Source organism: Calonectris borealis, chromosome 6 (assembly GCF_964195595.1).
Source record: "Calonectris borealis chromosome 6, bCalBor7.hap1.2, whole genome shotgun sequence".
Taxonomy (NCBI): domain Eukaryota; kingdom Metazoa; phylum Chordata; class Aves; order Procellariiformes; family Procellariidae; genus Calonectris; species Calonectris borealis.
The window spans coordinates 16957422-16971840 of record NC_134317.1 but is presented as its reverse complement, the minus strand read 5'-3'; the positions used below and the strand labels follow the sequence as shown (position 1 = coordinate 16971840).

Genomic DNA, 14419 nt, shown 5'->3' with positions numbered 1-14419 from the left:
GCAGCGAGGGGAGGTCCAGACCTAAGCAGTGCTGAGAATGGTCCACTCCAACCTTCTAGGAAAAACCTCCACTTGCTTGTGATCCTGGTTCTGAAAATTAAATTGCTGACTAGCACAGCTCAGGATGTTAATGATACGTACTAAGGGGACGTGTCAGATACAGCAATAAAAATAAACTGAACTGCCTGAGGCAGGCATGGGGGAGCTCTCAGAGGAGCGTAGGAAGGCTTTTCCAGCAGGCAAGTCGTCTTTGCAAGCTGCTGCAGTAAGACATAGATATCTTCTGCAGGCAAATATCTGCCTTGGATCTGCTCATGCTGGTGCTTGGGAACCTTTGGAGATTGCTGCTGCCAAAGAAAGGGAAATACGGATCAGGCTTTAAATACCATAGTAATGACATTATTAATCTGTGTTACATGAGCAGCGGGAGTTTTCACTCACAAGCCTCTGAGCAGAAGCACTGAAGCAAACAGGGAAACAGGTTTGTCCCAAGTACAACACGTAAGTTATGAAACAGTGCAAGAGAACAAGAGTGACATGACTGGCAGGCACCGGTCCCAGCTTGGTCCCTGGCTAAGGTCATCGCAAATGTCAGACCTGGGCTCCTAAGAAACCCTTTCTGAGGCATCTGGGTCGCAGAGCTCTGCGATTTGGGGAAAACGGGGAAACTTGGGGAAAATCAGTCCAAGAGAGCATGGTCTTTTGCACGTGCACATCTGGGTCCTCTGCCAAAGGACACTGTGACCTTGCTAGAGCTTGAACATTTGAGCTGGAGATTTGGAGGGAGGGGGCTGTGTCTGCAGCCAGGGAGGGTGTAGCAGAGGACAGACAGACAGCTACTGAGTGAATGAGGACATTTCTTCAGAATGGTCTGGAGGGATGGAGCCCTTTTTCCAGCATGGGTGGCAAGCCATCACAGAGAGCTGCTTGGGCATGCTCTGAAGCCATTTTAAGCCCAGAGCTCACAAAGCTGCTTCTGTTGTCCCGCAGGAGCCTTTAAAGCTTTCTAGTACCACCAAGTCCTTAGTTCTGCCCTGTTCAGCACTGGCAGAGTATCTGTAGAGCTTTCTACCTGCCTACAGGTCACATTCCTGATTGACAACCTGGGTGAGCTGCTGGTTGTTAAAGATGCACTTCAGTACAGCTCCGCGGCTAGCTGGGACTCAACAGTCATTATCAGCTGAGGAATGAAGGGCTCGGTTTTAGGTCTCTCCCCGCAAGGTGAGATTGCTTGACACTGTGACCTTGCTAGAGCTTGAACATTTGAGCTGGAGATTTGGAGGGAGGGGGCTGTGTCTGCAGCCAGGCATTCAGACAAAGAGCTTTGGGGGTTTCAGACGTGCCGGTAAAGGGACTCTGCAGCATTGCTGAGACCTTTCTTTGCAGCTCTAGCAGTGACCTGAGGACAATAGGGTCACCCACCAGATCCTTGCTCTGCTGGCCATAATGATGATGGAGAGGGGCTAGGAGAACGGGTGATTCTCTAAGGGCTGTTATGAAATCTGAAAGGCACAGTGCTGTGACTGAGGCGGGCTCCTGAGGCCACCGGTGCAGGGATGCATCAGGCCCAGCTCCTGCAGCTGAAACTCATCAGAACGTTCCACCTCTGAACAGCTCTTGGACCCTTCTGTCTGCGCTCCCACTGGGTAACATGTTTTATCCTCTGTCTCACCCCTTTTCTTCTCTCTGTGCAAACCTCATACCCTAGGATGTATAGAAAAATGGAATTAAAAGATGAAAAATAATGACTCTGGTTATTGGTGGCTCGGGCTAGATGTGTGATGCTAAATTGCAGTTCTCAGGGTTGCCAAAGAGGAAATACAACATTTATTACTTACTTTTTTTTTTTTCCCCCTGGAAAATATTAAATTCTTCTGCAAGCTGGTTATTTTCCCCAGTGTTCGGCTCTGACCCATTTACCTCCTTGCCAGAGGGTAATCACACCTCAGTGCCACCTCCTGAACGGAGTCAGGACTGCTGCTGCGTGTGTCACTGTCACTTAGTGCCAGATGCTGGGGGAGAGTCTCCTACCCCCTGGCACGGCTGACGGACTCCAGTCTCTTCATTATCGCCGCAGAGAACTTCCCGGCAGCTGCTGCCAGCTGAGCAGCGTCAGTCCGTGGCCCTGCCTGTGTTCCAGCCTCTCTGTTCCCCACCGAAGGGAGCGGGGTTTGAAGTTTGCACTCAGGTGTAACTTCTCTGTGCCCTGAGCCATATCCCCTTTCACAGTGTATTTCGTACTACAGGGACCTAAGCCTCCCTGTCTCTGCAAAGCAGTGGTGCCAGTTGTACATGGCTGCTAGTTGTAGAAAACAGCTCCTTCTGCTTTTTCCATCTTTAGTTGCTACCTTGGAAGGACCTGTTGCCACCACAGGCCTTGCAGTGTGCCAGACAGATGGTAAGGAGCCAGTCCATTACCTCCTCGAGAGAGAGAAATGATGCAGAATGATTTGGCTGGCACAGGCGCACACGGGTCAGCATGAGGGACCTGCAGTAAAACCTTCACTTGCAGCACCAGGCTGTGCACGGGGCTCCCTGCACTCCCATCCCCTCGGCGTTTGCCAGAGTTAGTGGAAGGGGAGATAAGGTCTGGGGAAAGTTGCAGGGCTGAAACCTGCAACCCCACGCACTTATCCAACACCCCCGCCATGTGCCTCTAGTCCTGGAGCTCTGAGCTGATGGCAGCGGTTGCAGGTTTGTCCTGCATCTGCTTATGGTGCTGTTGAGGATGAAGCTGAAGAGCTGACGGGAGGGCAGCATAGCTGCCGATCCCACCCTCAGAACCCAAATTTGGGGGTGACGGGTGGTGGGAGGTCTATGGCTCCTTCTCAGCCCTGAGGTGGCTTTTGCTCTGTCTCATGAGGGGAGAGGAGTGGCACAGCTGTGCATCTCCTCTGGACTCCAGCACCCCTTGACCCTCCCATTGTGACTGGCACCACCAAGCTCCCTGCCCTCAGAGGAGGGCAGTTCCCTACCACAACAAAGGGGCCACTGGTGTGGCTGGATTTGGTGGAGGCGTGGAGCAGGTTGGGCTATGGCAGTCAGAACGGGCTGTTTAGGAGATCACTGAGTGTCCCCAGGGCTCGGTGTTTGCCTTTGGCTGGGCCAACTGCTGGAGCGGATGGCAGGAAGGGAACTGGGATTAGCTGAGCACAGTCCTGCCTCAGCGGGGAACAGGTTCTCTTCTGCTCAGCGGCTTTATGGCCATCTACTCTGTGGCCAACTACGAAATAAGCTGGTACCACCTACCCTACTGATGCTGCGCATCCCTGACATACGATTTGAGGGCTGTCTGCCCTTGCAGGACTAAGCCAAGGAACAAGGCTGGCAGAGGCAGACAGTTCAGCTCACCTCTGAGCCAAGCCAGGCAATCTCCTTCCAGTTGCAACCCGCAGACCTCAGCCTCAGGCTGAAGCTCTTGTCTGTTCCTACCCAAAGGCAGCCCTTCACAGGGGAGTGCATTTGGCTCAGGGGTTTGGTCATTGGACTGGTAGCAATGCCATGCATGCCTGTACCAGCACAAGTCACCTGTTGTCCTTCTTGCCCTTCAATCAGTGTTCAAAGTCCTCCCTACTTCCCCAAAAACACTGGTAACTCCTGGCTGGCCTGGGCATTAAAGAGGGACCCAGCAACTGAACTCCCTTCTTGCCCTGCAAAAGGATGGGACAAGGCTTGACGGGTGACCTTGCTGTCCCAGGATATGTTTGACAAACAGGGAGGGTGCTAAGGGCTCGCCAGAGATGCCACCTCACAGGGACACTGAATTTGGGCTGAATCCAGGCTAAACATTTTCAGTTCCTCTGAATCGTCTACCTGCAGGAGGTTGAAGTCCGCCTTTATTTATCCTTCTGCCAGTCCCACTGAGATTTCAAGGGCATGTATCTCACAGCTAAAGGTGGCGTATATACTTCGATGCCGGGAGAGACTCTCCCCGGCCTGTTTATACGCATTTGATTTCTGATTTGCAGGAGGGGCTACGGACCATGTCCCCAAGTCTTGTTAAATAAAGCAACTTCTGCTCTTGGTTTTTACAGGGCAGTTCTCCCAGCAGTGTAAATCTGAGTGGGGAGGTTTTATGCTGGATGACAGAGAGGAATCCGGGCTTAGGATATTTATACTGTAGCTTATACAAAGCTATTTGACATAGTGAATGGATTTGGGGGAGTTATTTCTATTTTTTTCTTCTTCTGAGGAAGAAGCATTGGCGTTTACCTTGGAACACAGCCTGAATGTGTCATCACGTAAAGGCAGGGTGTCCTGACCGCAGCAACTTGTGTTGCTTGTAACAAGTTCTGTGGAATGTGCGTTGCCGCTGCGAGATCCTACCTAGTGCTGTGATCCTGTCAGATCTCACAAAGTGGCACAGAGCCAGTTCACGGGAGGCCTCCGAAGAAAAGCTTGGCTCTCTGAGACACTTCTTCTCATGGTAATAGGATGCCCTGGCCGAGGATGCTGCCTGGCCTTTATCTGAGGTAGCAACTGAATGTCCTGGTTTGTGATGGCCGCCACAGACCTACTGTCATGGGGATGTTACTTTTGTTGTCTTGCCCCCTGTCCGTCCTGCCTCCCTCAGGTCTCTGTGCTTTCCTGGTGAGATGCAGGATTCCTCCCCATTTCCTCTTCAGCAATGCTGACAGGAAACACGGGGCCATGCACTGTTGAACAACTCCAGATGTGGACCAGGTAAAAGCGTCTATGCATAGGGTAACATACAAGTCATAGGTGCTCTTTGAGATCTCCAAAACCAACACAATGATGTAAAACAGCAATGTTCCCTACGTAACTCATCTCTTCTGTTTTTTCCTTCCTCCCTCCCCCTTGTCCCCTCTCTTCTCCCCATTGCCTCCCCTTGCAGTGGCAGGCCATCTCTCTGACAGTCATTGAGAAGGTTCAGATAGCAGCAGCCATCCTGGGTTCCCTCTTCCTCATTGCCAGTATCTCGTGGCTCATCTGGTCGACCTTCAGTCCTTCGGCCAAATGGCAGCGCCAGGACCTGCTCTTCCAGATCTGCTATGGAATGTACGGCTTCATGGACATTGTCTGTATAGGTGGGTGATCGCATCTCACAGCACGGCTGAGGTCGCCCGCCCACTCACCCGCGGAGAGGAGTGGGAGATGGCATGGAGAGCCAGCCGGTACAGCTTGGCTCGGATTGAGCCTCCCTGGCTTTTCCTCCTCTTTGCTTTTGCGGCACCTATTTTAAAGTCCTGTCTGCTCGTCTGGGCAGCCCTGGAGTATCTCCTTGGCTGGGCTGGCAGAGGGACCTGCCGCAACCCCAGAGAGAAACAAATCTCTCTTCAGAGCAAGAAGAGGGTGGGAAGGTCTGGGGGAGGCTGGGGAGTGTAAGGCTTTTGAGAAACTCCTTCCTTTCTGGAATAGCTAATTTAGGGACTGCTCCATGGTTGGGTACGGCAGGGTCTCTCCACATGCAACTCCTTGGCTCCCCAGCCCAGTCTCTCTGCTGGGCAGGGGTGGCTGCCCCTTCTTTGGCCCACCCTGGAGCTGCAAGTCCCAACCAGCCCAGGTCATGGCCCAGCCTGGGGTCCTTGTCAGGTTGCTGGTACAGAGTAGCTCTGAGGATGAAGCTGTCCCCACACTGAGCAAGCCCAGACAGCTAAGCAGATGCTGGCAGCCTGGCCCCAGAAGGTCTCCCTGAGAGCAAGAGCTGTAGTCCCAGTGCAGGCCTGCGGCATGGGGGGACGTAGCTGACGATACCTACGGGCAGAGGCACTCACCAGCCGGGTGGTTACCAAAACAGTTCAGTGAACACCAGCCATCTGCAAACATGCTCCTGAGAAGTGCCCACCCAAGCACAGGCCACCAGATAACATCAGTTCAAGTGACCCTGTCAGGAAGCAAAGAGGGTCTCAGAGAGGTCCTCATATCTGGGTCCTTCCATCATTGGTATAAAGGCAGAAGGAGCCTCCCAGAAAGTTGGTGGGACAAGGCAGTCCTCTTGACTTGGTGGATTTGTGTTTGTGTGGGTAGGGCCACTCCAGAGAAAGGAGCACAGCCCCCAGTTCAGCCCTCAGGAGGAGCAGGACAGACATTATCACAGAGCAGCAGCACAGAAGTAAAACAAACCCAATGGCAGGGACAGAGGTCTGGACAGCAGCCCCTGGTATCCAGGTTCAAACGGCTCTTCGCTTCAGCATCCTTCCAGCACAGGACTTGGGCCCGCTGAAACCCAGACCAGTTCCTCCCACTGTTGCCACCACTGTGCTGACACGGAGATGTGAGCTTGGCCTGTAGACATCATCCTGCTCCTACATGAGATGCTGGTGGAGCTACCACACGTCTCTGGGAACAACGGGTGGCAAAGCGGGGTGAAAGAGAGTTGGGCAGCACCCGCATGTTGGCATAATAGTCACTGGGGACATCTTCTTGCTGGTGTGACTGAGAGTGGGAAAAAATTATCCCTGTGTATGTGTGTGTGTGTGTCGCTTTGTTGGCAGAGGACAGAATTGGAGAGCCCTGGCCTGGGCGGGCGTCAGTAACACAATTAACTGGCTTTGATAAAGCTTCAAGAGCTGAGGGGAACTGATTAGCTCATCTGTCAATAGGAGCTAAATCCTCCCACACAGCGGAGAACAAACCACACCAGCCATGAACTGAAGGGGAACTGGGCAGACAGATTCGGATTTGAGGTTTTTTGTTTGTTTCTTATTAATTTTTTTAAGGGTCTGGCTTCTATTTCTCTTCTCCATCTTCTCTGAAGGGAAAAAAAGCCTCTTTTCCATGTCCACTAATGTCACTATCAAGCTTAATGCCCTAAGCTGGGAGCTTTGATTTTTTCCAGCCAAAAAGCAAGCGGCCATCCTGTTCCCAGGAACATTTCAGAGTCGAGGCTTGGGGCAGCCCCTTGTCTCCCTGCGCAGCTGGCAGTCCTGGTAGACCAGGCATGCTGGCTTTCCCACAAACTCAAAAGCAAGTGGGAAGCGTTACGGATGCAGTGAGTTAACATGTCTGTATGTGGCTTCTCTTGCCCAGCACCTCAGAGCAGCGTCCACCCAGAGATGGCTCCACTTGTGTGCAGCACGTCTGCCTGTGCTGCCGGCAGCCCACTCATGCTCGACCAGGAGAGATGATGTTCTGGACCATGTGAGCCTTTCATACATTTCAAACATTTCCCTAGAAAAGCTCATAGGTGCACACAGCCAGCCCTCTGCCCCTGCTGCGCTCCAGTGTAAAACTTGCTTGTATTGGGCATCAATACCCTTTGCAGTCCCAGCTGCTGCTGCGCCGGGTCTGCAGCGGAGGGGGAGGGCAGCTCTGAGCAGTGCTAGCTGAGATCTGGTGTTCACTCGCCTCCCGCCTCTTCACGGGGAGTTGTGACTCCCTGGCTGTTGATGCGGTCAGGTCTCTCCTCTAAGTGATTTCTCTCCAGCCCTGCTGATTTCAGGAGGCTGCACTCGCGCTAGCCAAAAGGCTGGTCTGTCCCGTGGAGAGGCCAGGCCAGGTCAGGTCAGCAGAAGGGGCTGATCAAAGGGAACTCCGTGACTGGGTTTAATTCCTCATTCATTATAGCTTTGCTTGACTGTGATGGATGCAGCAATGCCAGCTCCCTAGAAGACTCCCCATGAGTTCCTCACTGTGGAACAGCTCTTTATCCTTCTCCCAAACCTTGCAGCCTCACGCAGGGTCTTTGATCACAGCCGGGCAAAGCCAGCTCCGGAGATTCAGAGTTCTGCTCCTGACTGCCAGCATGGCCCGAAACCCTTTGTTACTCCTCCCTGGGCTTTAGTTCCACTTCTGCAAGTTCAGGATAAAACCTCTCATGGATAATGGCAGTGACGACGGTTCTTGAAATACCAGGGTGCTGTCTGTGCATTTCAGTGTCTCCTCCTCTGCAGTCCAGCCCTTTTCTCCTTTTGCTTTCCAGCCTGTGGGTGAATGGGAGAGATTTAGGAACTAAGAAATGCACAGCAATGGGGAAAGAGCAGGACGTTAAGTGCACTCAGTTCTACCACAATACCACTTGTATTTTTCAGCTAATGTAACACATACATTGTGCATTGTTTGGTAACAGGCTGGGCAGCCTTAGCTAGCAGAATGTTATACTGTAGGTCCTACATTAATTGTATGAATTCCAGTTGTTCCTTCCCCCAGTTTGACCCCAAGTTTTGCTTTCACTGGCAGAGGAGCAGAGGTTTGAAAGACAAGGTATTTACTAAAGAGCAGATGTGCTGAAGCAGAGCTCCTCTGCAGTTCCTGCCCGTTCCCACTTTGGTTGTTCTTGGATGTTTCATGTCCATTGAGTAGCCAGTGGCATTTGTCCAGGAGGCCAGTTTATACACCAGTTTACTCACAGGTGCTTAGCAGGACACTTCCTCTGGCACTGTAGAGTCTCAAAGCTGGAGAAGATACCAAATCCGCAGAGAACCTGACTATCGTCATACAGGGTCCTGACTATCGTCATACATACCTAGTCAGCAACTGCTGTTTTGTGTGATCTCCTCTCTATCGAGTCATTAAGGGATTTAGGTAACAGTTTGCCAAGACAGAGATATCTGTGGCAATTTGCATGGGCAATCCCATGGCAGCACTGGTCTTTCCAATGTGGAGTCCAAGGTGAGGGCACGAGTGCTCACATGCACATATAGCTCCCTGAGCACAGATCATTTGGTTGTTGTTATCTTCACTTGAGCCGTACTTGATCTGAAATAGCCAGATCATCTCCAAGTTGAGCTCTCAAAATACGGCTGTTAACTCAGAGACTATTGATCCATGCATCAAAATCCAGGGGTCTTGGGTTTGACCCTCAGCCACTCATATTCAGTAACACACTTTGGACTTTGCTAGATCCTAGCATGCTCCACAAAAACAGTTGTAAGCAACAGACACCATTTGCTACCCCTTCACCCACCATGGAAACAAAACCACAACCAAAGTAAAACGAAACTGCTCCTCACAACCAGCAGGACAGATGGTATGGCCCCAAGTGCCAGGAGCTACGTCCATCTGGGCAATATGTGCAAAATGGTCTTTCAACATTGTTCTCCCCCTTGCTTTCAGACATCTAACAGGAGGGCAGGAAGCACTGGAAAGGATTGCTTGAGATTTGTGAGAGTCTCCAATACTGGATTTTTTTTAAGAACCTGTTAGAAAACATATGTCAAGAACAGGTTGTGGAGAGATGATCCCAGTTTGTGAAGGATGAACAGGCTAAATGCTTCTTCATATCCAGCCAGCCCCAATGTCTTTGATTCTGATCTCTCTCTCTTTCACGTGTGCTATCTCTGGTCATGTCTGTAGGACAGATATGAGAGTTGATTAAACTAGAAACTGGTAACGGTGCCAGCATAGGTGTTGCTCTCCTGTGAAGCCATCTACAACACAGACATTTGAGATCAGCAACCAGGAAGTGAATGAAAAGTGAGATGGGGACTGTTCATTTGATTAACTGCTCTTTCCATGGGTCCATCAGAGGTAAATCCAGAAAGCTGGCATGGAGAGGGATTAGCAGAAATGCGGTTATCGAAATGCAGAGATAAATGGAGTGAGCCTTCACAGGTCTGAGTTACTGAGTAGGGAGAGTAGCAGCTTAGAGCTGGGCTGTAAATCCTGAGAGATACCTGCCTGTTCATTAAATGACAGTCCTTGGAGGGGGAAGGAGGGGTTTGCCTCTCTCTCTGTCAAGGTGCAATTAGGGAAAGTCAGCGTTTGTAGATTAAGGTGTCATTTGGGGTCAGGAGAACAGGAAACCACCTCCTCTTAAACAAGGAGGAACTTTGCCAGCTAATGAGAGCATGCCACAGTCGAGGCTCAGGCATCACCAGATCGGCTCCAAGGGGGAAGCGCGCCTCAGGAAGGCCATTAGCAGGCTGTGCGCACAGGGCTGTCACTGTCACCCTTTGGGTGCGCAGTCCTGTTTGTGCTCACACAGGCGTATCCCTGTGGCTGGCATGAGGGGGGCTTATCCCAGCGATGCAAAAGCAATCCGATCTGCCTCTCCTTGGACCACTGTCTGGTGGAGACTGTTGCTTTGTCCATGCCCACCCAGTCCTTGCTCTCTGACTCACCCTGCCTTGGTGCTGACAGCCGCAGGCTTTTGCAAGCACTAAATCCTCATGCTCTCTGAAGCTTTCCCCTCCCACCCCGCCTTTCCCTGGCAGCCAGTCCCTGAGGGTATTTGCCTTCACAACAGTAACTGCACTGCAGCTCAATAGCACAAGAGACAAGCAAAGCAGGACCATTCATCCTGCCAACGATTGTTGTTGGCACACCATGGCAATCCATTACAGATCAGGAAGTGTGTGCCCACTGTTTTTAATCCCAGCTGCCAGCAAGAATAATCAAAAACATCCAGTATGTCTGACGGCATCTCAGCATAACCATAGGTAATAACATAAGAAATCAATAGCCAATTAAAACTGATCCACAGCATTTGATCTTTCATAGTGCAATGGGAACAGTAATTAATGGACCTTCCTTGAGACAGTCACAATTCAAACTTCCTGCCAAGACTAATGTGGTTTTGTTTTAAATGAGCTTTGCTTCCTAGAGGAAATGCCAGGCTGAGGTAGCCTCAGGGTATTTTCTAGCCAGGTCACTCGGGCCCTCAGCATTCAAAGGATTTAGGAGTCAAAGTCCCTCTAAAATAAAGAGTAACTGACAAATGAAGTGTCTTCGGGGTCTTCATCTGTATTGATCCGATTCTCAAAAGGAAAGCAGATGTTTTCATTCAGGTCTGCGTAGTCCCCCAAGGCACAAAGCAGGAAGAATTGCTACAGCAGCAGGGAATCAGTTCTGGGGAAGCACCAAGCCCATGCGCTGGCTTGATGACACCCTAAAGGCAGAGCACAAGGCAGAGACGTTCAGCAAATGTCTTCAGAGGAAAAACCTGAGACAAACCCAGACAGCAAACCTGCATGGCTTTGACATACCTGGAAGAGACCCGTGAGAGTATGCAGAAATCTTCCCTGCCCTTCAGCTTAACGCACTGCTTGCCACGCTGTTCATGCACTTCTTGCCCAGTTTGCCTGCAAACTGGAGCTACGGAGCTAACTGGAGTGACCAGATCCAGGCCCTATCATCAGAGCAGGCGGTTGAGATAAAGTCAGGCAGCCAATTCCCTTTTTTTGCACTGTGAATCCTGGTTTGCATACATTCTGCCACAACATGCATGCTCGAAAAATCACTGAGCAAATCATTGATTTATCAGCTGTAAAGGGGGGTGTGGAGACAGGAACAGTCCCCACAGGGCGCATTGTGGGGCTCTCAGTCCAGCTGGGCAGGGACTGTCCCTCAAGAGCAGTCATTCGGGGCCCTGTACCTGGTCCAGCAGCAGGAGAAGCGACGCTGCGCAGCTGATCTGCCGACTGACTTCTTGGCCGCTATCCAGGAACAGCGGATGCTCAGCAAAGCCGAGACATGCCGCCCCTCCGATCCTGAAAGATGGGACCTATTTTTATCTAATGCTGCATTGATTATTCAATAAGAGAGCAGAGGGGGCCAGCCGGCATGTGTGCATGTGTGCTGCTTTCACCAGCGGGCATTTCTGCAGAGGCTCAATCTGCCTACTGAACTCCGGTGCAGCTCCGGCAGCTTCCCGCAGAACGAGCACGTCGCTGCTGAGCAAAGAGCCAGGGGGTTTGGGCCTGGCTCTGAACCCCCTCCCTTTTTGCAGGGAAGGAGCTTGGCTTCCAGCACAGTCAGAGCAGCACCGGCCTTTCACACGTGTCCTTTCAACTCCACAGTCCTTCACCACATCCATCTCCATGCAGTTTCCCACTGTTGCAACAGGGCTCCGAAGATGTATTTTGTCATGAATAGCCATATGGTGCTCTCTGCTCCAGTGGATCAATGTGTTTAGCATTTAATGAGGGCAACATAATTAACATTTTCTGAGGGGGAAAAGAAATCCTTTTGCCTTGTGAACTGCGTCTTGTGCTTTTGAGGGTGATACGTTATAATCAGAACGATGCTTCCCTGTCACTAAACCCCATGCTGGAATCAAGTGCCTGGTGTCCCTGGGTTAAGTTCCCATCCGTGGGCAGAGGCAGAAGCATTCACCTGCCTGTCACAGCTTCTACACTACGGCAGGAGATTCCCTTGTAGGCAGCTGGTAGGATCTCCTGCACCAGCTGCATAAATTGTGCTGTCTAGTAAAGAATGGAAGAAGTCCTCAGCTCTGTGCCAGGCTGTGTTTTTCCAACTGCCTTCTGTCCCATCGCTCCTCCTACAACAGCCTCCATCCTCGCAGACACGTTACTCCTGGAGGTGGGAGGCTGTGGTCCATGGCATGCCTTTGTGGCCGTAGCAAGAGAAGTCAACTCCGTAGTCAAAGATGAGGCCACAGGGGGGTCATCCCCCATGCACAGTGAATGAGGCTGCTTTTGCTGTGTCCCCAGCTCTGTAGGGAGCCAGAAGCAGAGGTAAGAAGAGATTAACATGAAGCCACATTAATCCAGCTCTGGGATTGCTTCTTAAAGTAGTGACTGATCGGTTCTTCTCCTGGAGGGATGGCTACCTACCAACAGAGCCTCTTTCAGACCCAGATACAACAGTGTTTGGCAGAAGTTGTTCAATAAGATTAAATAATGCCAGGGATCCTGTGCCCAATAGTCCAGCCAGATCTTTACCTTCTCGGAAGTGGTCCAGCCAGCAAACAAACGCACAGCAATGACATTCAGGCAGGGCCAGTGTGGAGTGGGCAGTCACCACTACCTGCTGAATGTGGAGAAGCCTAAAGAGCCAAAGGTCCAGGCATTTACTATGCCAGGTGGGACAATTCACTCTGCTTAGCCACATGGACCTCTCTGTGTCCTACAAGGCTCTTCTCCAGACCTTTGCTGCAGGCTTAGCCACTCTCAGTTCCTTTCACTGCTTTCATTCTTGTCAGCTCAGCATTGACAGATCCCGTAAGTGCGTATGAACTCTTACCTGCCCCTTTCAGCCTGCATCAGCATTCACTCAGCTAGGTATCGCAGCCCCTCAAAGCCTTCAGCTCTGGTGGAAGGAACTTGTATACCCAGAGCAGGAAGGCAAAAGTTTTGCCCTCCCAGAGATCCTAGCTAGTAACGGATCAGAAATGATAGCCCCTTGTCCTCTTGGCTTCTACCACCTTCCTTAATTTTGAATAGTGCCTCTGTGTGAGAGATGAAGACCTTTGCAGGGGAGAAGGTGGGGTGACACCTGTAGGGGAGCAGAGAGGAGAGGCCACAGCACCCAAGAAGGCTCCTGGAAATCTCACAGAAATCCTGGGGTCTGCAATGAAAGATTTTGTCACGGCTTTGGAGGACAAAGCAGTCAAACAGAGGCTGCACGATGGTATGTCCCAGGGACACATTTATCGCAACCAAAGGCTGGCCAAAGAGCACCATGAGCACCTCCTGCCTCACATCCTTGGGATGCCTTCCTACATGGCAGAGGGGAAAGATGCCTACATCTCGCTCCAACAAGGGGGTAGAAGCAATCCCAATGCACACACCAACCTGCAACTTCAGAGGCACTCCCAGGTCCGTTAATTTAGCCTATGTGCCCTACATTACCCTGAGGGATGCTCTGTTAAGGGTGATCTGTACTCACCTTTCTGCCTCTCCTAACTGGTCCCTGTTCCTCTTCGTGAAAGAGCGGTTGAGTGGCTGGAGCAGTCTGAAAGGATTGGGCTCAGACAGGACCTGCATCCCTCAGAAAATGAAAAACTGTGAAACTATTCCCATTTTTTCTTACAGAATTTCATTTGCTAATAAAAGCAGAGAAGGAGGCACTAGTTCTACCTTCAATAAGCAAATGTCATGTTTTGATCATTATTGAACAAAGCATTTTGATTTAGCATTTAGAGATGACTGCTCATGCTGAATAGTTTAAATTCAGTGTCAGAATTAGAATACAACATTTAAAAAAAAATCAAATCCAAATGAAACATTCTCACCTCTCTGAAAATATGTATGTATTCTTCCATTCTGGGGGACAGCATGACTTTTTCAAGTCTCACTCCAAGCAAGTGTGAAGCCAGATTTCCAAACCCTACACAAAACAGCGCTGTTGTACAGATTTGCCTTTAAAGAAATGTCCCAGGAGTGGCTGAGGAAGCAGCATGACTGCCCAGGCAGCGCTTTGGTCAAAGGAATGTCAGCTATAGGATAGAAAGGTTCAGTTCCTAGACCTGGAGGACTGACTGCCGTGGTGCAAGCATAGTGAAATGGAAGCCACGTGCTTTTTCTCTCCTCATCACGAGTATCCACTACTTCTGTCAGGGAATGTCTGGAAACAGAGACCCAGAGATCAGGGTGTGCATTTGGCCAGTGCTCTGTTCAATCCAGTTTGAAATTATTTTCTACTCCCTTCTTTTAAAAACCTAAGAGTATCTGTCATGCACATGACGAGTGACTTTCACCTGTCATGCACAAAGCCCTTTCAAGATGTGGAGTGTTGTTCTCGTCTCCATTTTAAATTTGGGGGGAAAAGGCACCAA

At 50.8% G+C, this 14419-nt stretch overlaps 1 protein-coding gene across 1 annotated transcript in view; it reads left to right on the top strand.

Moving 5' to 3' along the window:
- Positions 1–14419, top strand: part of MARCHF4 (membrane associated ring-CH-type finger 4) — a 107723-nt gene that overhangs the window by 82037 nt on the left and 11267 nt on the right. Inside the window, exon 3 of the mRNA XM_075152938.1 lies at positions 4856–5048. Within this exon, the coding sequence (XP_075009039.1) occupies positions 4856–5048 (193 nt within the window). The remainder of the gene's footprint in view (positions 1–4855; positions 5049–14419) is intronic.